The sequence below is a fragment of the Cimex lectularius genome, unplaced genomic scaffold (assembly GCF_000648675.2).
Source record: "Cimex lectularius strain Harlan isolate CLEC.00 unplaced genomic scaffold, Clec_2.1 scaffold468, whole genome shotgun sequence".
Lineage (NCBI taxonomy): Eukaryota > Metazoa > Arthropoda > Insecta > Hemiptera > Cimicidae > Cimex > Cimex lectularius.
The window spans coordinates 56,561-80,170 of NW_019394193.1; the positions used below are offsets into that span (position 1 = coordinate 56,561).

The following is a 23,610-nucleotide window of genomic DNA, read 5'->3' on the forward strand; positions in this document are numbered from 1 at the left end:
CAATTTAGGTTTTATGCTGACGGCAGATTACTGGTTCATCAACCCGCAGACTAGACGGAGAAATATCACAATATCGGCCCTGATCTACGTTTATTGACACCATATTTGAAAAATAATTATACATAGTAACAAAAATTTATTCTATATATTATTTATTTTATTATAATCTACGAAAGATAAGATAAACGCATCCCAAAACTATAAAACTATTTTTCCCAAATATTAAGAAGAGCCATCCAACGTAGTAAAAACAAAATTACATTATAAAAATGATTAAAATAACAATCAAACACTAACTTTTATAATTAAAAATATATGTAGTATAAAGCAGCGAGCAATGATAAATAGCGAGAAAGACATTATCAATAAAGACTAGAAATTTGATGAGAAAATTATCAGAAAACCTCGATCTTCTATATTTCTTCAATATTTTATATTAGATAAACATTCGTTAGATTTTGAATATTCATAAAAAGAACTTAATACATGAACGCAGAAACTTGTAAATTATATTGATCGGTTAGTTGAAGTTAGTAATTAAAAATCTGACACAAATCAGAAAAGTTTTTTATTACTTTAAAGATTAGTCAATAGCTGTCCGAATAAATATTGACTGGGCAGAAACTCGAAAAAGAATGAGGGCAAATTTGCTAACATGCGTCGCTAACAGAAATCGCACAAAGAAGGAAAGTCGTAAAATATACTACATACCGGGAGATGTGAGAGGCCAAGGTGTCTTCGGCTTGAAAAACGAAAATGGATCTGTGACAACATTTATACCGTAAAAGTTCATCGAAAAAAAAACCTCCCAGATCTAATCTTGACTATTCAAATATTTAAACCGGATAGATCCGTTTAATATCATTAACAAATACTGACGTTTCATCAGAAAATTTTTGTGTTAGAGAGTTACTAAATTTGTTCTTACTCTTGCACACTTTAACACTACATAAATATTGAAAACAAAAGATATAATTTAATGATAAAAATAAAACAGAAATGTAATTAGGTAGCATTGAATAACAGATTTGTATCGTTAAATTGTTTTCTTTTCTTCGGCCTTGTGCCTGAAAAGCACGAATATTTTGGCCACGAATAGCATCACTGACGTTATAAATTGGATATAAACGAGATTTTTATTATCGTGGAAAACGAAATCGTATCAGAATTTTAACTGTATTCTGCGTGTAGTTTTACCAACGGTGATCCTTGAATTAGGAACGGCAGCGTTTCCACCTTGACACAGTTGTGGCCATTTCTCCCATGAAATTGAATTTAACCGGTTGCATACCCCTGGGCTGAGAGTTTTTGAATTTGTTTATTCATAATTTGGTCAAATAAACATTTAAGGCCCCTATGGGCGTTTCGCGGAAAAATAATTTGGACGTTTAGGACAATCAAGTTGAAAACGTTCTCGCTTTCTACAAACATTGAGAAGACATTTATTGAAACATTAAGCCAATAAATTGTTAGTTTTTCCTCAATTCCAAGGTATTTACTGCTGAATTGTTCAAAATAAACGTTCAGAAAATAATATCAGGTTTTTTCATAAAACATAGTAAATAATTGATAATTGGCAGTAATTTAGGAAGTGCGCACATTTATTATTGTATATTAATTAGATATTAATGCACATTGGTGTAACTCAAACAATAAAACTGCTAGAGCATAAACTTACATCTTACAACAAACTTACATTTGTTTATATTTTAAAAATTGACCACGTTATGACCCATCCGCCCTCTCTCTCTCACTCTCTCNTCTCTCTCTCTCTCTCTATTTTCGTAGCTCTTTATATACCTCTCTCACACAATCTCTCTGTCTATTATTGTTCTATCTCTCTCTCTCTCTCTCTCTCTCTCTCTCTCTCTCTCTCTCTCTCTCTTTATTTTCCTAGCTCTTTTTTTATGTCTCACACAGACTTTCTCTCTTTATTTTCCTAGCTCTTTATTTACCTCTCTCACACGATCTCTCTGTCTATTATTGCTCTCTCTCTCTCTCTTTCTCTCTCTCTCTTTATTTTCCTTGTTCTTTATTTCTCTCTCTCCTCGTCCTCTCTCTCTCTTTATTTTCGTTGCTCTTTATTTCTCTGTCACACACTCTCTCGCTTTTTCTCTATGTCTCTCTATTTTCCTTGCTCTTTATTTCTCTCTCACACACACTCTCTCTATTATTTCTCTCTTTCATCTATCTCTCTCTCTCGTTTTTCTTGCTCTTTATTGCTCTCTATTATTCCTCTCTCTCTCTCCCTTAATTTTCCTTGCTCTTTATTTCCATCTCACATTCTCTCTCTCTATTTTTCTGTTGATTTACCTTGCTCTTTACTTCTCTCTCACACACACTCTCTCTATTATTTCTCTCTATCCTCTCTCTCTTCTTCTCTATATTTTCCTTGCTCTTTATTTTCTCTATTTTCCTCTCTCTCCCTTTATTTTCCTTGCTCTTTATTTCCTTCTCACATTCTCTTCTCTCTCTCTCACTCTTTCTCACTCTCTCTCTCCTTCTCTCTCTCTTTTTCTGTTGATTTACCTTGCTCTTTATTTCTCTCTCACACACACTCTCTCTATTATTTCTCCCTATTCTCTCTCTCTTCTTCTCTATATTTTCTTGCTTTTTGTTTTCTCTATTATTCCTCTCTCTCCTTCTCTCTCCCTTTATTTTCCTTGCTCTTTATTTCCCTCTCACATACTCTTCTCTCTCTCTCTCTCTCTCTCTCTCTCTCTCTCTCTCTCTCTCTCCCTTTTCTGCTTTTCGGTTGATTTACCTTGCTCTTTATTTCTCTCTCCCACATACTCTCTCTATTATTTATCTCCCTCCCTCTCACTCGTTAATTGAAAGAAATCTGCGAGTATTATAAATAAAGCGTTTTATTTCAATTCGATTCAATTTTCTCTCTCTCTCTCCATCTCTCATTTTATTTTCTCTATCTCTCTATCTGCCTTTATCTCTTTTCTCTTTCCACTTTTATTTTCATTTCTCTTTCACAGCGAGTAAGAATTAAGGCGTTTAACAAACTCAATGATGCCTGTGATGGAAGGGAACATAAAGAAATACTGTTCTATCTCTATCATCATATATCTGCTTATCTGTTTTTCAATTATTATTATTAATAGAAGTCACGATTGATTGCGTATTGAAATCCTGCTTGTGATACTTGCATTTTTTTCTTCTCAATCAAAATGTTAGATTGTTATTTTGCATTAGAGTTTTGTAATCATGTTTAAAATTTCTCATTCATGAATAGCCTAGTGCTATGTCTAGCGTTAAATATACTTATACAGATAATTATTTCATTGTTGTGATTATAGTTTATGAAAATTGAATTCACAATAAAAGTTACGAAAATATGTGGATTACTGGGTACATAAACATTGTATAATGTACATATAAGTAATAATTTTCCTACAAATAAAGTCCAGTTGTTATATTATTTCTATAGGAAAGAATACACTCATGTGACAATGAGAATTGCAAAATTACCTGCTTATTTTTATATTCATTTCATAACCGTTATGTTGTCAGAATATATAAATCGGCTATTGCCGAATCGTCATTGTAACAGTTTTCATGCGCATAAAGGAAAAAATATTAAGACTATTATAAAGAGAAAGTGAACTAATTACAAATGCAAATCGATTGTCGCAATATCAATTAAATATTTACACAGTGTTAAATCAGTTTTCGATTAACATCAGAATAATTAATGAATAATAATATGTCCGACTGTGAATTTTTTCTTTCGTTTTAATCAGGTGATGCTTTTAACAATTTCGGTGACAGAGCTTCCCGAAAATAAAAAAGATAAAACTATTTCATGAACAAATAATAATATGTGACAATCCTATCAGTTGTTTTTAACCTCCTTAACGCTCAAGTTTCCAATCAATCAACGAGCCGAGAAGAAATACAAACCAACAAATATTACTTAACCAAAAAAAGCTTAATTAAAATTTTGTAACCGAAACTTTAGTAGCCATGAACTAAACTTGTAAATGAGAGCTGTAGTAGCATCAGTTTTTCATCTGAATTTTTATCGAATCTTGGTCGCACATTGGTGACTGTGGCTTTTTCGATATGAAAATATTGCTGAATCTCGAATACGTTTATTTGCCTTGAACTAGCTTATATGTACAAAAATACCATGGATATTCCTATCCTTACTTTTCTTCTCATTTTTACTCTCGCCTGGACTAGTGAGACAGAGAGAGAGAAAAAGAGAGGAAGGAGAGTGGCAGCGTGAAACAGATATGGAAGAGGGAGAGAGAGAGAGTTAGAGAAAGAAAGAGAGAGAGGTTGAGAGGGAGAGAGAAAGAGAGAAGAGAGAGAGGTGGGGTAAGAGAGAGTAGAATAGCAGAGAGACAGATATAGCTCGTCAATTTTTGGAAATACAACCGAATGTTGAACTTTATCCTGATTAAGTGTTCTATCCTTGTAACTCCTTGTTTACAACCTTAAATGTACATTACTATCGTCAGTTAATATATATTTAAATTTTTTATGCCTCTGCCTAACAGTTTTCTAAGCTTTATGGTACATTATTTTCTGATAATACAGATTCACCATTGAAAAACTTGCAATTCAGAGTAAAAAAAGAAAAACTAATAAATTATTTTGAGGTTTGTCTTGCGATCTAACCTTCAAAATACAGCTTTGAATTTGATACAAAAAGTGTGATAGAGAAAGAGAATGTGAGAGAATGACTGAGCGAGGGAGAGTGATAGGGAAAAAGGAGAAGAACAGTCTAACAAGTTGGTTTAAGTAAAGTCCCGTCAATCTTTGACTGTAAAATATTTCGAAATTAAGTGTTAAAAGCTGCACGCTTGACCCACTTGCTGATCGAAACCAATCTTAACCACTCAAACTAAAAATACCTTCTTATGCATTGTACGAGAATTTTCACGTTCAATGATAGGTCATAAATGATCGGATGAAATATTAAAGTAAATTGCATGGCTTGTCATTAGCCTCATAAACATGTATAACGTTAAAAGTATGTTTATTTATAATTTTGATTTTTTTCTAAATTATTGATAATAGGTAGGATTATTTATTGTGAAAGAAAAAATATATTAGACTGTGAGGGTTTAAATATTTTTTATTATTATTTTGTCTAGTAACGTTTCTGTTGATTATTGACCTTCAAGTTCGTATTGTATTTAAGAAATCGGTGTAAATTTTCAAAACAAGATATTTAATAAATGTACTAACATATTAAGACGAGATTAAAAGAATAACTTTGTTGAAAAGTAGGTCATCCTCGAAGGACGACTGTGCCTTTTTATATTCGAACATGGTGTAATGAGTCAATAAAGTCTAAATAAATGAAATAAATAAAACAATTGTTTTAAAACAGACGATACTGACCTTGATCGCAGAGCATTCCACCCCAACCGGGCCTACAGTTGCACTCCCAGGGTCTCTTGCAGTCTCCGTTAACACAACCAGGGTACGGGTAGCATTTGGCGCAGCCTTTGCCCCACCAGCCGACTTTACATCTGGCAGCAACAGAAGAAAAAAAAAGTGGTCACATTCACAAGGTTTTCGAAAGTAGCCACTCTTCGGAAGCGATCGAGAACGGCCTTGCTGACACGAGCGTTACCGGTGAAATTCGTGCGCTCAAGAAGTGAACGACCGGTACGGTACCCCTGTCCCCCACCTTTTACATTAATTGAAAGGTCGGGTTATTTCTTAAGATCAAATAATTGTATAAAATAGAAAAACATGTTTTCTAAACGAATATTGTGCAAGACAATCTAACATTTCATGGAAAAATCTATTAAAAACAGATAAATGCTGAAAGATATGGACTCATCTAAAATCCATTCAAACCTAGATTAAAAATAGACAAAAAACATGCTTTGTTCTAAAATAATACTTCATTAATGCAAAATAACGATTATGAAATTATAACCATTTTATTTCTCACGTTCAGCCTCCACTCTAAACGAAAACAAAAATCACTTGGCCTTAATTTTCAGCAAATCTACAATTCTTTTTACCAGCATCGGTTTATTTTTAGACTGTATTGTTTACTTCTAATAAGATTTAAACACTTATTAAAGTTCTTAACCATTTCACAGCGTTTTGTTTAAATTATGTAACAATTGGTAGCCTTTTTATTCCCCAAATGTTCATTTTTATTGAAAGTTTCAATTGTTTTGTTTTTGTTGTTAGGTTTTATTTAAGTGTTTTAACTGCTGCTTCTCACAGTCTGCGGTGTTTAAGGTCGTAATTTAAGTCCTTTCAATCACCCCTAATCAATATGTCGAAAAGGGTGTTTAGCAACGCAACACTCTTAGTCCTATTCTTTATTCACTATGCACTTGTCGTGACTTGTAGTAGCTATCGGGTGTCATCAGGTCAAGGCTCCCTCTCGACAATCGGACAGAGGTCCTCTCCTTTAGGCTTGAACCTGCGTTTTGGAACTTCGATCAATTAATGGCAAACCTGTCTCATTCTGAAATTTTCTTTTGGTTTAATTTCTAATTAGCGGTGAGCCTTTTTTATTTTGATTTACATAAAATTGTTTTTTAATGTGCCAGACAGTGTTGGAAAGATCTATTTAAATTTGTTGCCTCTTTCAACTTTTTTGCCCATTCGGTTTTGGCCTTGGTTAATATGAAGCTTTTGCCCTTTTAGCTAAGCTTTCTGTTGAGCCCACGCCTCCAGTTTATTTGGAGTTGGTGGACTCTGAGAAAGCTACATTATCATAATCCTGTGTACTGCTCAAGTAGGTAGAAGATACCGCCATCATTTCAGCAACTGAAAGCCCAGTAGCTCAAAAACCTCCAGGATCATCTCTTCTGTTTTGAAGAATGTTTTAAGAAATTAAAGGATCGGAGTGATTACAGGATAAAAACATATTCCAGGCTATAACCTTCAACCTCCGACCTATCACCTCTCCTCAGATCTACTACTGCTCTGATCCTCTCCCAATGTCATCGATTATTAATTTACATCGACTAAAAACTTACGTAGAACCCCCACACTAGACCCAAAAGAATAGAACTGAACTTGTCAATAGATAAACCTTTACTTCAAAACAAACGCTTCCAACCCTCCAAAGAATTCAGTCCCTGCAGTCCTAAACCAATCGAACCATTGCCCAAGCTCTATTTCCTATCCAACACAAACATTCACATCCCATTTGTCCTGTGAGGAATGTAACACTAAGGAATCGATACAGACGCCTCCATAAAATCCTCAACCGTCATCTCAACCCTCTATTCAACAGCTTTCGTCCCGAATCCTTCTCGACAATCTTCCAAGATGCTGCAGCTACAGCCTCGTGATTTTCTCCCTAGTAGAAAGTGAATAGTGTGAAAATTGTGTGTGTAACAAATATTTATTCACTTTTGTAATATAAAATTCAATCAAGAGTTCTATAACTGTTGTAACAAAAAAGTCCCATCGTGATTGCTTTATGTCCAAAAACCCGAATAGTTTCGTAAGGGTCAGAACAAATTTCAATACTTTTGTTCACTTATAATCAATGTTCTAAGAGAAACACTGGGGTCCAATAACCAGTATTGCTAACGTGGCAAATATGGGAAGGTATGTATAAAATACCACTGTGGTATTGATATAAAATATGACGTATTATTGAAATCCGGGCATTACTTATCAGTGGAAAGTATAATTTAAAATAATGGATTTGATTACACTTAAACGTTTCGATTTTTTAGAAAATTCAAAACTTTAAGTGTCAGCTCTCAGACCCTAAAATGGATTCTCTTTACTACACAATACTTATACAGAAAAAATTTTGTTTGATAGCACACAATGATATGTGATACTATATAAAATAATTGATTATAAATTATAATTGCTGTTAATGTTTCTATTTAAATTCTGAATGAGAGGCCGTTTAGGCCATATCATCCTCCAGGAGAAAGTAGCGTAGAGGAATTGGCAGCCGTTATAATTTCATCCTTGCGAAAATTATATACCATCTAACAAAATTAGTGTTATTACGCCCTATTTATTCAACCGTTCCACGGACTGTTGACGTGTTTATTTGATTTTTAGTTTTGTCTCACCTGCATTCGCCTGGTTTCCTGCAGTATCCTCTCTCCTTATGACAGTGGCTCGCACAAACAGCTGAAAAACGTTAGAATTTGTGAATGTTAGGCCATTTATTAATGAAAATATTAAAGATTGTAGTAGTTTGTTTGTTGCTGTATTAGCATGAGCAATTTTTTATTTCACGCTTATCACACATGCCCACTTACCGAGTAAAATATTTCAAAAACCGTTTATACCCTCTGTTAATCACGGCTCCATTCATTATGCTCACGGCATTCTATTCACATTTTTATTTATTTTTAGATTTAAAAATTCAAAGGATTTAAAACATCCAATGTTTTAACTTCCAAATGACATTATAATTTATTTCAAGAAACTTTACCTAATAGGCTTTAAATATCTCCAGAACGTCAACATCACCCTTAGAATCCTGTTTAGGCCAATGTCATAGCAATTGCCAAAAATCTATACGACCCTCGATGATTATATTGAAAGAGTTATAACTTCAGTTTCAACAGAAATTTTAAATGTTGTGGCTCAGTTTGATGCTGGTGAACTTATTGCACAAAGAGTCTCGCAGAAACGATGAATTGACAGAAAGAGCAGCTCATTTTGATGTTATGTTAGATGACATAGCATGTACACATATAACCTTTGGAAAAACATTCACAGATGCTGTGGAGCTGAAACAGGTGGACCAGCAAGAAGCAGAAAGAGGTCCTTGTAGAAAGGACAACAAACTCAAGTTCGAGGATTCCCCAGGCAGCTCTTCTGACATGTCTTTCGAGGATGCTGGTGAAGACTTGATCGAGCTTAGAAAAATTGATATATCAGCTATTGAGGCCAAGACAAATCACATATCTACCCGTCTATTTCTAAATCTTCCAACCCAGTAATCTAACGTTGTGGTGAGAGGGCTGAATTCAAAAGCCACCTAAACTAATTTTACAGTAATTTTCTCAGCTTCTTTATTTCGTTTATTATTTTGTTATCAAAACTATGTTTAAAACACATTTTTTTAAGATTTCTTCGTTGCATTCATCACTAACTTTTAATAAAGTTTTAATAATAAAGTAATTACCATCAGCAGTCAGTGTTATAATTTTACAAAACATTACAGGAATTTTAAATAAACGGCGGAAAAATGTTCTTCTAGTTGTTACTTTCATTAACAAATTTCTGCATTCAATTTATTTACTCGACAATGACAATGTTTACAAGGAGATCCTGCGAATTCCGAAATCAAATTAAATTTAACCTGGGTAAATAATTTTTCTCAACAATGTAGTTTTATCAACTGATTGCAACCTGGAAGTACTGAAAGGAATACAAAATAACAGTCAGAATTTGACGGAAACTTTTGAATTTGTTTAAGGATAAATTCGTTAAACACGAATATCTTATTTATTTTGTATCATCCCCCAAGCGGTATCAAAAACTCCCCAGGTCCACGGTTTCATAAAATTAAGAAACATTAATATTTTACAAGATGTACCTGATTAATTTTTCATTGATAATCGCAATTTTATATACACTGCTTTACAACAAAATAGCGCACTTTGATTTTTTTTTTTTTTTTTAAAGTAAAAATCCCTCTCAAAAACAAATAATTAATTTTTTTAAATCGATATGTGTGTCAGTGTATGAGCACAAAATATTATAAAACAAACTTAAAAATCTTTAGCACTCTAACCTTCTCGGCATGCTCATAATTAACCCTGTAACCACTTGTTGAGGAATTTCATTCCAAATTGTAACTAACGTAACACAGCTCAGCTTTGTATTAGGGTTATTTCTTCCTTTTACCCAGTATCAGAGCCCGAAAATACTCAATGGGGTTCAAATCAAGGATACGGGGCTGGCCTTTTTAGACTGTAAATACTGTATTGACATCTCGGAGGTATTGCATGCCTGGTGGCGAAGTTGGTCTTGCATAAACAAAAATTGCACGCCAATTACGAGCAAATGGCACCACATATGCCTTAAGAATTTCTGCATTAAGCGACGGCCTATTAATGTGTAACTCCGGTTTTGCCTCCAAAAGGAATTCTAACCCACACCATAACTGAACCACCTCCGAACGGCCCTATTCCGGCAATGTTCCATTGGCTGTAGTTGTAGCTGCTCGATAAACTCGAAGGCCTTCCGCACCCGACCTGAGTAGATCTATTGTACTCCCCGGGTTTTACTTGTACTCACTGGACAGCTTCAAGTTGTTAATCAACCTCCACAGCCTTGCCAGCGTCTCCTTAGTGTAGTAGTACTTGCTTGTGGTTTTTCTGCCCTAGTTGTCAGAACCTGCACCATATACCTTCACAGAAACATAAAAGTGTTCTGCAGTCTCCTCTCCTTCCTGGCAGTGTTTTTTCTGTCTGTATTCCTATCCGGTCCATGTGCTTTCTTAAGTGGCAGTGCCCAGTCGGGAGTCCAACCAGAATCCAGGTTCGGTAGCGGTTGCCTTCCAATAATTCCTTTGTATGTATTGCGGATGGCACGTCCATGAATCTCTTCGCGTATCTGATGCCTGTGGTATTGTCCCACCAGGTTTTGGACTCATTAAGGATCCATTTTAAGATGTATTCTCTTTTGTGACAGGATGCTAAACCACAGTAGGGTTCAGGACCTAGAGAGTCCATGTTGGCTCGTTCTTTCATCAACATGTCAACCTTTTCGTTGCCTCTATGTTCCGAATGCCAAGGGACGAATGCCATGGTCTGGTCATTAGTGTGGCTGACTTCCGTCAGGGCCTCAATGCAGTTCCAAGCACTATTTACCTTACCTCGCATGAGGCTAGGGCCTTTAGTGCTGCCTAACTGTCAGAGTAGTTGGCTATCTTCCGGGAATGTACTCCTAGCCTTTTTTCCCTGGCACAGTGTTCAACCGCTATGAATTCTAATTGGAAAACTGTAGCATATTTACTTAGGCTTACCCTCAGTTCGGTCTTTGAATTCATCCCGAAAACTCCAGCCCTCGTGGCTTGTCGGAGAGAAAACTGGTACTGTCTGAAAAAACATTCCTTCTAAGTTTCTTCATGTCGGTGTCCCTTGCAAACTATAAGCGGTCCCGACGATGGTATCTAGTAAGCGCTGGATCCATTGCTGTCCTTCTGGATGTAGGCTCATTTTCGCAAGTCTCCTTCTTACCGTTTCAGCGCTAACGGATATCCCGCACAATTCGGAGTTTTTGAGACGTTTCAAATGCAGAGGAAAAGCGAGGTCTGAGTGTGAAATCTGATTAGCCGGTCATCAGCTGGTACCCTGGCTCTTGGGCCCCGAACCTGGTCTCCGAGCACACCTTGCATTGCCTGGTACCACTGAATGCCCGACAATCATCATTTTAGGCAAATCTAAACCTCTTGCAACCTAACGCTGATTTCTTCCATCCTCAACGAGTGCAACTGCTTGGCCTTGCTCACTGGTTATATTCATTTTCGTAATAGTTTCTTTGTGGCAGCACAATAGTGAACAAAGACATTGTTATAGGATTTAAATTAGATTTAAAGAATGGCCTTGTTGATGATTTACATTGTGGAAATTTGAAATCAAATTAGGAATTAAGAGGTTTTGCCTAACAATCAGCGACAAAAACAAATACTTTCCGTCTAATTATAATTATTAAATTCTTTTTAAAGTAGAAAAAAATATGGCCAAAACATTGTCAGTTTAAAAAAGAATTGAAATTTCAAAGTGCGCCACTTTTTTGTGGAGTAGTGTATATTTAAATTTCCTTCGTGATTATAGTTTAGTTATTATAGTTACACTAATGTTGTAAACATAGAATGAGATTTTTTAAAAATATATTATTATATGTTTGTTTGCCATTAAATTTAAATCACAAATACTTGTTAATAGTTGGTACGTTTAAATAAATTAAGGCAAATTTCAAATAGGCAGAGGTTGTGTAATTATTAGCTAGGAAAATAGCCTTTGGGGCCTAGCGACTTTATAAATGTTCCAAGGTTTGGTCAAATAAAAATAGTTGGGCTAGCGGATAACATACAAAATATATGCGACAGCATTTCTAATTATTTAAAACATGGATTATTATTATTTTTTTTTTTTTACAAAGAAGCTACAATGGAACCAATATTCCAACCACAATCCAAAGTTTGTTGTAGTTAAAGCTCTCAGTTTTGGAAAACAGATCGCCCCTGGAATACCTTATAAGGAGGGCAAAGAGAAAAATAAGATGAGAATACTTACGTGTCTGGCAAAGTATTCCAGTCCAGCCCTCCTGACACTTGCATTCAAGGGGTTTCGTACAATAACCGTGTTGACAACCTGGCAGGACCTGACACTCTTTACACGTCTCTCCCGACCATCCTAGTCGGCACCTGGACAAGTTTCAAAACTTCTTCAATACGCACAAACATAAATTGTTTATCAAGAAGCCTTATCAGCCTTATCACAATCCGGCATCACTTTCAAATAAGCACTAAAAGGAAAAGTTTTAAATCATAAATGAGTAGTAACGAAAGCTCACGCTCTGATTAACACATAGTTTTCAACTCAGGAAGGAAATATCGCTTTTGAAACCACGGATGAAAAAAATTTCCAAGGACATTTCCATTTCCTTTATCTTGCATGAGACTCAACGCAATTTTCACACCCTCGTGATTACCCGGTCGCAGAAAATTAACTAAATGTTCTTAAGTTACGTACCTGCACTCTCCTGGATACTCGCAATAGCCTCGTGTCGAGTGACAGTCTAATCGGCAAATGGCTAAAATCAAAATGACAAAAATTTTAAAATGTTCACTAACTAAAAATAAATAACCGAAACTATTCTATGTGAACAAAAATAACATTAAAACTATAAATATTTACAAGCCAGCTGGCAAGAAGTTTTGAAATTATCGAGTTCTTCAAACTAAAAATCTTTCCAAATTCTTACATCATCGTTGTAAAAATTACAGCAGAGGGAAGATTCTATTGAAAATGTTATTTTTTACCATAGATTGAACCAGTAAAGAAATAAACTTTTTATCCGCACTTATAAATTATTCAATACGTTTTGAACCTTTTTTAAATATTGATCGTCTTTTTCTTACGTTCAGAGCAAAATAGGCCGTCCCAGCCTTCGTGGCAGATGCATTCGAAGCTGTTGTTGCAGTAACCGTGCTGGCAGCCGGGCAGGGCTATACACTTGTTGCAATGCTCGCCATAAAAACCTGAAAAATAAAATAACATGATCTTTTGTCCTCTACTCTTAAATGGCAATGTTATTTATTGTGCAATGTATGCACTATTCAACTCTTCTCAGGTTGAGGACAGTGAAAGCTTGAAGCGCAAATAGGCCAAATTCGACTTGCCAAGTTTGCACCTGCATTCCCCTGGCCTTTTACAGTACCCCTGAAGGGGATCGCAGCCTTTGCGGCATATAGGTACGTCGCAGAGGTCACCGGTCCAGCCGTTGAGACACTTCACTTCCCCGTTGTCGTCGCACCTGTAATGACTGTGCTCGTTCTGGCTTGTCGGTACTTCACATGCCTGCCAACAAACACCACAAAAGTAAAAATATTTTAAATATACATCTAGTAGCACATAAATTAATACTATTCTTAATTATTTAACAAAAGAACAAATCTAGAAAATTTACATGAACTCTAGTAAGCTAGCTGTTCTTTAAAGCTAGAAGACATGAAGTGGCAAAACTGATAATTACCGATCTAACTCCTTGCCACTTCGACACAGGCCATATGGCCATACAATTAAAACTAATAGAGAAATATCAGAAGGATGTAATACTGATGCATTACACATTCCTAGGTATAACTTCGGAAAGAAATACCAAATTATAGTACCCAAAAAAAGCATCATGAGATAAAGGACTAAAGATCTCTGTCTCTATTGGGACGGAGAGCTCAACTACACTGTCACGCTATTTCAGGCTAAAGCTGCGCTCAAGCTCTTCGAAAATAGAAATTCTGGGATTTAAGGTTATCAATTTTAATAGGTAAACTGCGTTCGAAGTCCGAGTCTTATCTGAGGACAAATCATGAAGAGTGCTTGATTGCACTGGGAGAAGTCGGAATGGAGAAAAATTGGTTTACTGTCTGAACACAATGACATATAGGACAGTTCTGTAGTATATAAAGATTAAGATATATAATCATGGAAATGGGCACTCTTTTTGAGCTTTTATATCCCGAGCTCAGTATTATAGTAAACAGGTGAATCTCCATTTATCAAGGAGTTTGATTATTAGGCACAGCTTTAATGATAGTATTTTTTCTACGGTTACTGGTACGTAAGTAAGAAGTGAGTGGTTTTAGTGACCGTTAGCCAATGATTATTTGGAGATCGTGAGGTGTGATGTACGTTTTGCCACTCTCAACACGACACACAAGAATTACACATCTACACTGAAAACAAACACTTTGAGCCCTGAAGATGATCTTAATAAAGATTGGCATGGTAAAGAAAATGTTTTTCTAAAACCTACGTCACACCAGACCGCACCTCACGATCTCCAAATAATAATAAGTAAGTAAGAAGTATGGAACGACAGGGTGTTATTAGATGGGTTAGAGTATCTTCTGTCTCTTAGCCCTGAATCTGTTCATATTATTTATATGCCATTTTGCTCTAATGTCGATTCAATCCGCAGTACCCCATCAAGAATTCGGATACCCCGTTAGGATTCGGAGTCTCTTTCTGCTTCCTTTGATGCTTTCTGTAATTTCTTTCTTTTTAATATCGCATGGATTTGGATTGTTTAGTTCTAGCAAGTTATTCACATTGTTTTCTCCCGTTTGCAGTTAATAGTACAGGCAACTATCCCACAAGTGGAATCCGGACCTATCAGTGGTGCAGCAGCCTCTTTTCCTTGCAAATGACGCTATTCGTTCCCGTTCCCCGAAACCAGTAAATCTTGCTTCTGTTTTGCGCACCTAACATGTTTAATTTGGTTTTGCAAGTGAACATCATTTTCTAGCTGAAGATATTCGACTACCTGTCTATTTGAATTGATATCCTGTCTTTGTTCAAATTAAATTGAGTACATACCTTTGAGTATTTATTTGTTGGGATAAACCTGTGTACCTTTTTGTGTCCTGGATTGGTAGACCAGCAGATTTTACCTTTCTTGACAAGAGGAAGTTTCTCTCTTTTCCCACAGCTTTTTGATGCTTAGGATTCTGGACGTTTTTATTGGATTTAAATTTTTGTTCTTGTCGTTCATAGAAGCCAAGAGTATATGTTATTTCTCATTCCATTTAAGTTTCGATCTCTCTTGAGATTCTTCTTTATTGATGTTAAACAAGTTTTCTTTTATGACCATATCATTAACCCAATATTTTCCCCACACCAGCTGTGAGTCATGTCATCATAGAAACAAGAAATATATACTATTCAGACACAGCAGCATCAGTAGGACCAGATCTATAATGTAAAATTACAAACTGACATAAAAAAGGAGCAATTGGTTAATGAACCAAGTTGAAATCTCATTCTTGGTAAGAGCCCTCAGAACAAAAAGCCCAAAGCAAGATACGTACGAGGAGGAGCACATTTTATGGACGTAGTGGAAAATGCTCTTTAGACTTCTCACACAAACCTAACCTTACCTATCTACTTAAGCACCTTATTATATGATAAATATTGTTTTAAATCTGCAAGGTGAGGACCTTACCTTGGTCCCTAGTGAACACTATAGCTTGTTACTCTAGCAGGCCATGCTGGGTTGGACCAAACGTGAGCATGGCGGAGAGTAAGTAGTATAAATAGGCTTTGGGGCCATACAACTTCTAGTTTTCATCAATATTGTTTACAATCTTGTATCATAGGCCTATTGTTTTGTAAGAGAGTAAACATCACTCGCCCTTAATCAACGGTTATACGACCCGTGCTCTTTGTCCGCCAGAAGTAATTAGCCTTGTTCTGTCATAGTGGAAGAATGTACGTTTTATTCCTCTCGTGGAAAGTAAGTAAGTAGGACAACACATTATAAAATACAAGCTGGACTGACTGACTGAATATAAACTGCTTATTGGATGTAGATATTTCGTTATAAGAAAACCGAAGACAATAAAAAAATTCACAAAAGTAAACTAGGCAAATGTGCATATTACCAACTACCGCAACGAAAGTACAATAGCACTGGGACTTTTACATTCCAGAGAATGGCACATGAAAGAACGATAATTTTTGGATAATGGTAAAATAACAAAATAATGGAACAATAAAAAACCAAAGAGCCACATTTCTAAGAAAATAAAGTAATATCTCTCACATTTAGGTAATGTAACCGATGACAGTCATAATCCTTACCATTGTCCAATATATATATATCGAAACACCTGTTCAAACAATAAGAAGGCTAAGACAGATAATATTGGCTTTGCTAAGAAAAAAAAACATAGTACCACCATTTTTGAAAGGCAATAATAAAGTCTAAAATTTTGTGAAGTTCGATTAAGGAAGTCTCAAATTCCTAAAAGAGAGTGTTTTTCATGGTATGGCCATCAAGTGAGGTCAATTTACAAGCCGCAATGAAGTAGGTGTCTAAGTTGCCAGAGAGCTCGGAATTGGAAAACATATAACAGAACAAACACTATAACAGTATTTTATGTGATTGGGAATGTTCCAGCCCAAATACGATAAGTAGGTGATGAACCGATTAAGAGTCAACATCTAAATGAGAGGTTCAATCGTTCGAAGAAACTTAAAATTTGAATAATAGAAAGGAGCGACAGCCTGGAGAAAGCTAGTGTTGTGTATCAATATTTTCAGGTCATCCGTGTGGGAGCATTTAGGATGATTCACGATCCTGTTTCGACTAAGACAACCAAGTCCCAAAATAAGACGGTGGGCCTATTTTTCCACTTAGGTCAAGGACGTCATGGATAATCCTACTGTATTAAAAAGAAAAGTTAATTTAATGAACATCATGAACGTTAAGTATTGAAAAAAATCAAACTTTTAAACTGTATCCTCTAGTATTTTCAGAATTTCTGCTTCTATATTCGCTGTATCTCTAATAAAATAAGTAAATATATAAAATGAATGGGAAAAATAAACAGAACGACAAAAATATACACTTGCATATATCCTACAATAAAAATTTTTTAAAGATATTATTCCTAAGATAACACGAATCATCTTGAATTGATAAAAACATCATTTAATTATAATTTAATTCATCTAACCGACCAAATTATTTATTTCATTTAATTATACTTTTTATGTAGCCGAAGGACGTGTGTTCGAATCCCGCTCGTGACTTTTTCATCTCAGCTAAGCCTTACATAAAAAGTATTATAATTTAATATATAACGAAAATCCATTAATAACATTCTTGTGTGTAGACATAATTTTTATATGATAGAATTTTTTCACTTTTCCTTACGAACAATTTTGCTAAATTTGGTTTATTGAAGATAAATTAATCGTATATTTGACAATGTTTTTTAATGAATATTTTTTAAACCAGATCGTTAACATCAGATTGTACAAAAATCTTCATGAATATGGACGACGGATCATGCGCCAAGTATGACCAAGAAAAAGCCGATAGATTTGCTCAACATCTCCCGTCACTCCTCCATTCAAACAAGTTACAAAAATTAAATTACTCCAACCTCCTCCTGATTTGGCTTCTGTCCCATCATTCCGCAGTCCAGAAAGTGTTTCGCGCTGTAGACCTCGAATGCAAAGAATATTGTATGGGAGCCTTTCTTGATGTGGCACAATTGTTTGTCCGCATGTTGTACAAAGGTCTTCTGTACGAATTAAAGCGTGTCCTACCAAATTCCTTCTACTTAATCCACTGTTCTTATCTAACAGAGCACTTTCGAGTCCGACAAGGATCAGATTACTCCGAATACTGCTCTCTGGCCGCGGGGCACTGTGCTCGTACCAATCCTCCATTATACTGTAGACGTTCCCACTAAACTTACCACCCTCCTTGCATCATTTGGCGATGACACAACTGTACTATCCTCTAACCCCGATCCTGTGGTTGCTTCGGAAGATCTGCCCGGATGGGATATGTCACGTGTACAGCAGATTGGAGTAGACAATGGAAAATGAAGATAAGTGAATGAAGAGGGTCTATGTCAGATTGAAACTCCGAAGTAAATACTACAACAACGTTCTTATCCCCATATCCCCAAATACTTCGAACACTACCTTGGGTTCCACTTAGGTTCATGCTTAACGTGGACTCAGCATACACGACTAAAAGACATGACCTCATGCTACGGTTTACTCTACAAACTTATCCAAGCTTAGCAATCCAAGCTATCCACGAAAAAGAAACTTACAATTTATAAAACGCTTACTACAACCGATTTGGACATAGAACTGTGGGGTCTCGCTAAACTTCCAATATCCAACATCTCCAATCCTTACAATCTAAAGTCCTCACATCGATTATGAAAGCCCCGTATTATATCTCCAATACTACCCTCCACAACGACCTTAAAATCCCATTTATCCAAGACATACTTTTTCAAAATTTTACCAAGTTCCACAATAATCTCTCCCATCCAACAGAACCCATCCCTACAAATCCCTTTGCCCCCGGCGGCTCAAGAGGAAATTGCCCCGCGACCTCCCTTCTGAGGAGTAGGCAGTGAACTTTATACAGTGAATGTATTGCTGAATTTTGTATCAGTATTTACTGAATAAGCTGAAATTCTATTAAAAACGAAACACAGCGAGAATAGGCGGACCATGTTGTTCAGGGGACTAGAAAACGAGGACGGATGTCAAACAAGTGGCAGGGCAAGCGGCAAAAATTCAAAAAGTAATCGATTTGAAAAAGTTTTTAAGCGATTTGTATGTAAATAAACTTAAAGTTTGCTCAATTCTGTACGATATTTATTTACTATATTACTAGGATTACTATACGCAACTAAAAATTTACTTTAAAAATAATGTGTGGTGTTTAGTGACCGTTAGTCAATGATTATTCGGAGATCGTGAGATGCGGTCTGGTTTAAAAATAATAATAAAATCAAATATTAAAAAAGTTTTATAATTAGTGAATATTCTTTACGCATGTTTATATATGACACGAATATGATCAAACTTGGCAACTCTTCTGAAAGAGGACCAAACGAGAACTGGCGGACCATGATGTCCAAGGGTAACCAAACCATGGACAAACAACCGGACAATGTCAAACAACTGGCAGGCCAATCTACAAAAATTCAAAAGGTTGTCGATTTGAAACAGATTTTTAAGAAATTTCAGTCAAAATAAACGTCAAGCTTTCTCAATTATCATCGGCTTTTTTCTGCCGATTTACATATGCGGCTAAAGATTTACTTAAAAGATAAGTTTAATCAATGAACATTTTTGTACTTGTTCACTAGATATGATAAAATCTGTCGTCTTCTGAAAGAAACAAATCGAGAACAGGCGGACCATGATTTCCAGGGAGACAAAACGAGGCAATATACCAAAGATCTGACAAGCCAGCCTACTAAAGTTCAAACATTTAACTATATTCAATTAAATAAACTTATAAAGATATTGGATCATGTTAACTTATTAAAATTAATTAAATATCTACCTTTCCGGTAATTCGTTTTGTTTTAAATTACCCTTGTCATATGTTCTCAAAGCATTTCCTTTGATAAATATGTATGTTGTGTTGTCACGTGTGTATGTGTGTTTGTAAATAAATGAATAATCTAATTGCTAGTGATAGAAATAGCAGAAATGTTGGTATCATTTTATCAAAAATTAGAAAAACGAACAAATCTCTTTTAAATAAAATTAAACTAAAAAATATACCATCATTTCCTAAATTTATCCATAGATCTATCTTTCGGTTTGTTAACAATCCGAAATGTGTTGATGCTGGGTCGGTGAACTCATGATGAACCAGCACTGGGTCACTTATTCGGTCCGTCTCCACTCGCGGGTTTGTTGAACCACTCAAACGCTCCATCCTAAAGTTCCTCACTGAAGATGCCACCAGTGCCGGTTCAGCATGAACCCAAAATGAGCTGAACATTAAACAGTTACAAACACACTTTAAGCCATTCGAACGGCAAATTCCGAGAGAAACCGGACGGAAAAGCCGTTCGACACGGAAACCTCTATTTGTAATCGGGGATTTTATTCAGCGTTCTCTCATTTCGTGGAAACCGGCTTTCTAAACCCGGACCCAATTAATAATAATGAAAAGTGCAGCTTTTAAAAATTTCCTTAACTAGAGAGATCCAAGGATCAGCCTGCTGACGTGGATGCAAGGGGATTTCCGCGACACGTAATCTCTCACGGTTAATCCATCGCCCAATTACTACGAATTTCATTGAATAGATGCGATTTAATTATAATCACCATTTGCCTACGATCTAACTAAAACTTATATATTTATGTTTTAAATCTGTTTTTATTTACAATTGGAAAATTCATTCATTAGAAATATTGAACTCTGATCGACCCAGAAAAACTGACTACCGTTATAGGAACTGGTCAAGTTTTGACATTAAACATTAAATTTAAATGGTTTTAAATTAAAACGCATGGTCTACTTTAAGACCGACTAGATAACTAACTGCTTTTATTATCCAGTAGTAAACATATAATCCAAAGAAAAATGCTCAAATCATGTAGGTCAGAGAAATTATTTTGAATTTTTTGTTAACATCGCTTAAGTTAATTTTGGCTCTTTATCAGAAATTTTTTTAAATAATAAAATTTTGATTTTTCAGGTTTTTCACTAGCATAAATAAGTCTGCCGTCTTTAACTACGAAGTTATGTTATATCTCCTTATTGTCTGTGAAGTGAATTTGGTCGTAATCGATCATTTTAGTCTGCCTATCCTCGCTGGGTTGGATTGGTATGCCAAATGATCGACCAAATTTTATAAAATGTTTCAACGAATTGACTTAGAAACAGTAAACAAACACGCACGATAAATTTGTCTGTGTTATTATTATTATGCTAACCTTGACATGATAACGTTAAAATTACTGATTACTGATTTATATAAGTTTATTGTTTTATTTGATTTCTAGTGACTTTCCATGGATTCTTCGATCACTACCACCATATTCGTTATATCGTTTTTATTGCCACAGCTTGATGACTCGTAGATTTTCATGAGAATAGATCGGTTATTGCTTGAAAATTCTCAGTCAGAAAAAAATACATAATTTAGGTGGGTAGATTGTGAGATTTCCTTCCCTGGTCTGCGAGGAAACACACTGAAGATGGCGAAATGTCTTTGACAGACCCACGCAGCGAAGCAGAGATGATGTGCTATTTAATCTTTAAAAAGTGTGGTTTTTATTTTTCTTTGAAATTGATTAATTATTCCACTTTTTCAGGTTTTTTGAATTCTGGATCAAACAATTAGCCAACAAATGCCAGATTAAATACCAAAATAAATTAATTAATTCATTGGTACGACAAAACTCAGTAGTTAAATTTTATAGTATTTGAATTATTTTTCTTCTTTTCTTTTAACTGATTTTATAAAAGTTCAAAATGGTCAGTCCCCGATCATCCTTGTCCGGATATCCTCGTTGTTTATCTGTCGGACGCATTTCACTATTTCATAAACTTCTGTAGTATTTTCGTGCATCATACATAAAAATATGTTCACCTTACAAGTTAAACATAAAGAATTAAGAAACAAGAGTCACGGAACAATCACTGAAACGCAATGACATACGGGTCTTATAGAAAAAAAACCAGCGAGGATAGGCGGACCAGGATATCCAAAAACCAAACGTACCGCACAGACGTCACCAACAAAAAATGTCACCACGGAAACAATGTTATTTATATAGTAATAAATAATAATACTACATACGGTCCACTGAGAAACTACTTTTGGTTTAGAGTTATAAATTAATTAGTTTTAATTGTCCTATTGGTTTTTTTTATTGCATATAAGACCTAATAGAATATTTTAATTTCTTATGCCTATAAGGTTTAATTTTACCTATGAGTTCATAATTTTTCAACAGCTATTGTGTTTATTTAATGTATTTTTCGTTTACGACAATCAATATTTTTGGTTTTTCATTGATGTTGTTGAAACGTTCACCCCCAAATGTAAATTTGAAACACAACGATCTTTGTGAAAAAATGTCTTAATTATTCAAGCCTACACATTAAAAACGCATTTCAGTCTGATTATCAAAATTATTTTCGCCAAATTAGTTTATTTCACTACCCAAATCAGTAGGATTGGAGTCATTGCTCAATTGCTTAATAATTGATCCGGGATACTTCACCTTTCTTACATTTGTAGGGGAAAATATGTAAGTTTGATCTAAATCATCGCCGATTTGTTGCAACAGAATGATACATGATCCTTAACATCCTGCGCTTAATATTTAAGTTCCTTTTCCCTCAGTAATTATCTTTCCGCAAATAATTCTACGTTGGAGGATATTTTATTAATCAAAACTTCCCCAAGAACATAACCCTATAAACTTTTATTAAAAGCTTTACAAACTCGAGAATCTGGAACGGATCCCTGGTCGACTGTAATTTGCATTTATTTCTTCTTTTTGGAACAATTTGATAGCTGCGGTATTGTTTTAAATAACAATTTATGTTAATAACTTTTCTCGTTTGCTTATGTTTATGTTATAGGTTTGCATAATATTAAGTGGTAAAGTTGTTTTAACTTTATAGTATTTTTGTATGAGACTTTATTTTATTTCATTTTATATACCTTGTCGACCTGAAACTCCTTGGCAACAACCCAACATGAGTGTTTGATAAATAAATTTAACAAATTTAATTGTAATATTTTGTTAGTATATAGTAGTATAATAAAAACACAATTACACATGGAGTGATTAACTTTTCTAATTGCAAATTATTAAACTCCTGAATTTATTTTGTTATTATAAACTCGTAACATTTTTCGTTTTAGCATTGATATATATTAGCCTATACAATGCATATTGACCAATATGTATGGGACAATATAGTGAATGCTTTAGTTTAGTGTTAATTTTATCAATTTATTATTTTCTAATAGGCTGTTTTTCTGTTCTTTTTAACAATTTATTCGGCCAGATGTAGTATTTTAAATATTCCTTAATCTTTTCACTTTACAGGATATATTTTCAGTTTCTAGTCTCAGCTTTGGAGAGGTAATACCACGTGAATTATTTTTGTCTTTTTTGTTTTTTGTAAACTTCCATTTATCCCTGGGCGGTGTCGTAGTCTAATAACCCAATTTTAAACAGTACGGTAATTTTATGAAGTAGTTTTGTTGAAATTGTAGTTGAATTATACATAAATTTCTTGTGAACACGGTGGCCGGGTGGTTAGCGCGTCTGACTCGTATTTACCACGTCGGCGGTTCTAAGTTCGAATCCTGGCATAGCTCATGGGTTTTTGAATGAAAATAGTATTGTAATGTGGTTTGCACCATCGTCCGCGTCAACCACTTGGTAGTTGGACGTTAAGTCCTCCTATATAACAGAAATTACTTTACTACTTATTTTAAAATTTTGTCATTTTTTTTTTAAATATGGCATCGTTTACACAAATGTCATGTTTTAATGTTTTAATTTCACAAGTAATTCAGAAAACTATTTTTATTTATTTCAAGCATCCAAGATTTGACAGACAACGACTCTAGACCCTAAGCAAAGT

At 34.9% G+C, this 23,610-nt stretch overlaps 2 protein-coding genes across 2 annotated transcripts in view; one reads left to right on the forward strand and one right to left on the reverse strand.

Annotated features, from left to right (window-relative positions):
* LOC106670207 (neurogenic locus protein delta-like) overlaps positions 1–23,610 on the reverse strand; it is a 30,468-nt gene that overhangs the window by 6,312 nt on the left and 546 nt on the right. Inside the window, exons 2-7 of the mRNA XM_014400319.2 lie at positions 13,337–13,514; positions 13,076–13,195; positions 12,687–12,747; positions 12,228–12,358; positions 8,040–8,100; positions 5,365–5,495 (exon numbers count right to left, since the gene is read on the reverse strand). Coding sequence (XP_014255805.1) covers positions 5,365–5,495; positions 8,040–8,100; positions 12,228–12,358; positions 12,687–12,747; positions 13,076–13,195; positions 13,337–13,514 — 682 coding nt within the window. The remainder of the gene's footprint in view (positions 1–5,364; positions 5,496–8,039; positions 8,101–12,227; positions 12,359–12,686; positions 12,748–13,075; positions 13,196–13,336; positions 13,515–23,610) is intronic.
* Positions 8,393–8,987, forward strand: LOC112128219 (prohibitin-like). Its single transcript, XM_024230071.1, has one exon. It carries the CDS (start codon positions 8,553–8,555, stop codon positions 8,919–8,921), a length of 369 nt encoding a protein of 122 aa, XP_024085839.1. The 5' UTR covers positions 8,393–8,552; the 3' UTR covers positions 8,922–8,987.

Bases quoted from the DNA above. Each gene is read 5' to 3' on its own strand.
- LOC112128219 (XM_024230071.1), top strand. From the start codon at position 8,553: ATGTTGTGGCTCAGTTTGATGCTGGTGAACTTATTGCACAAAGAGTCT.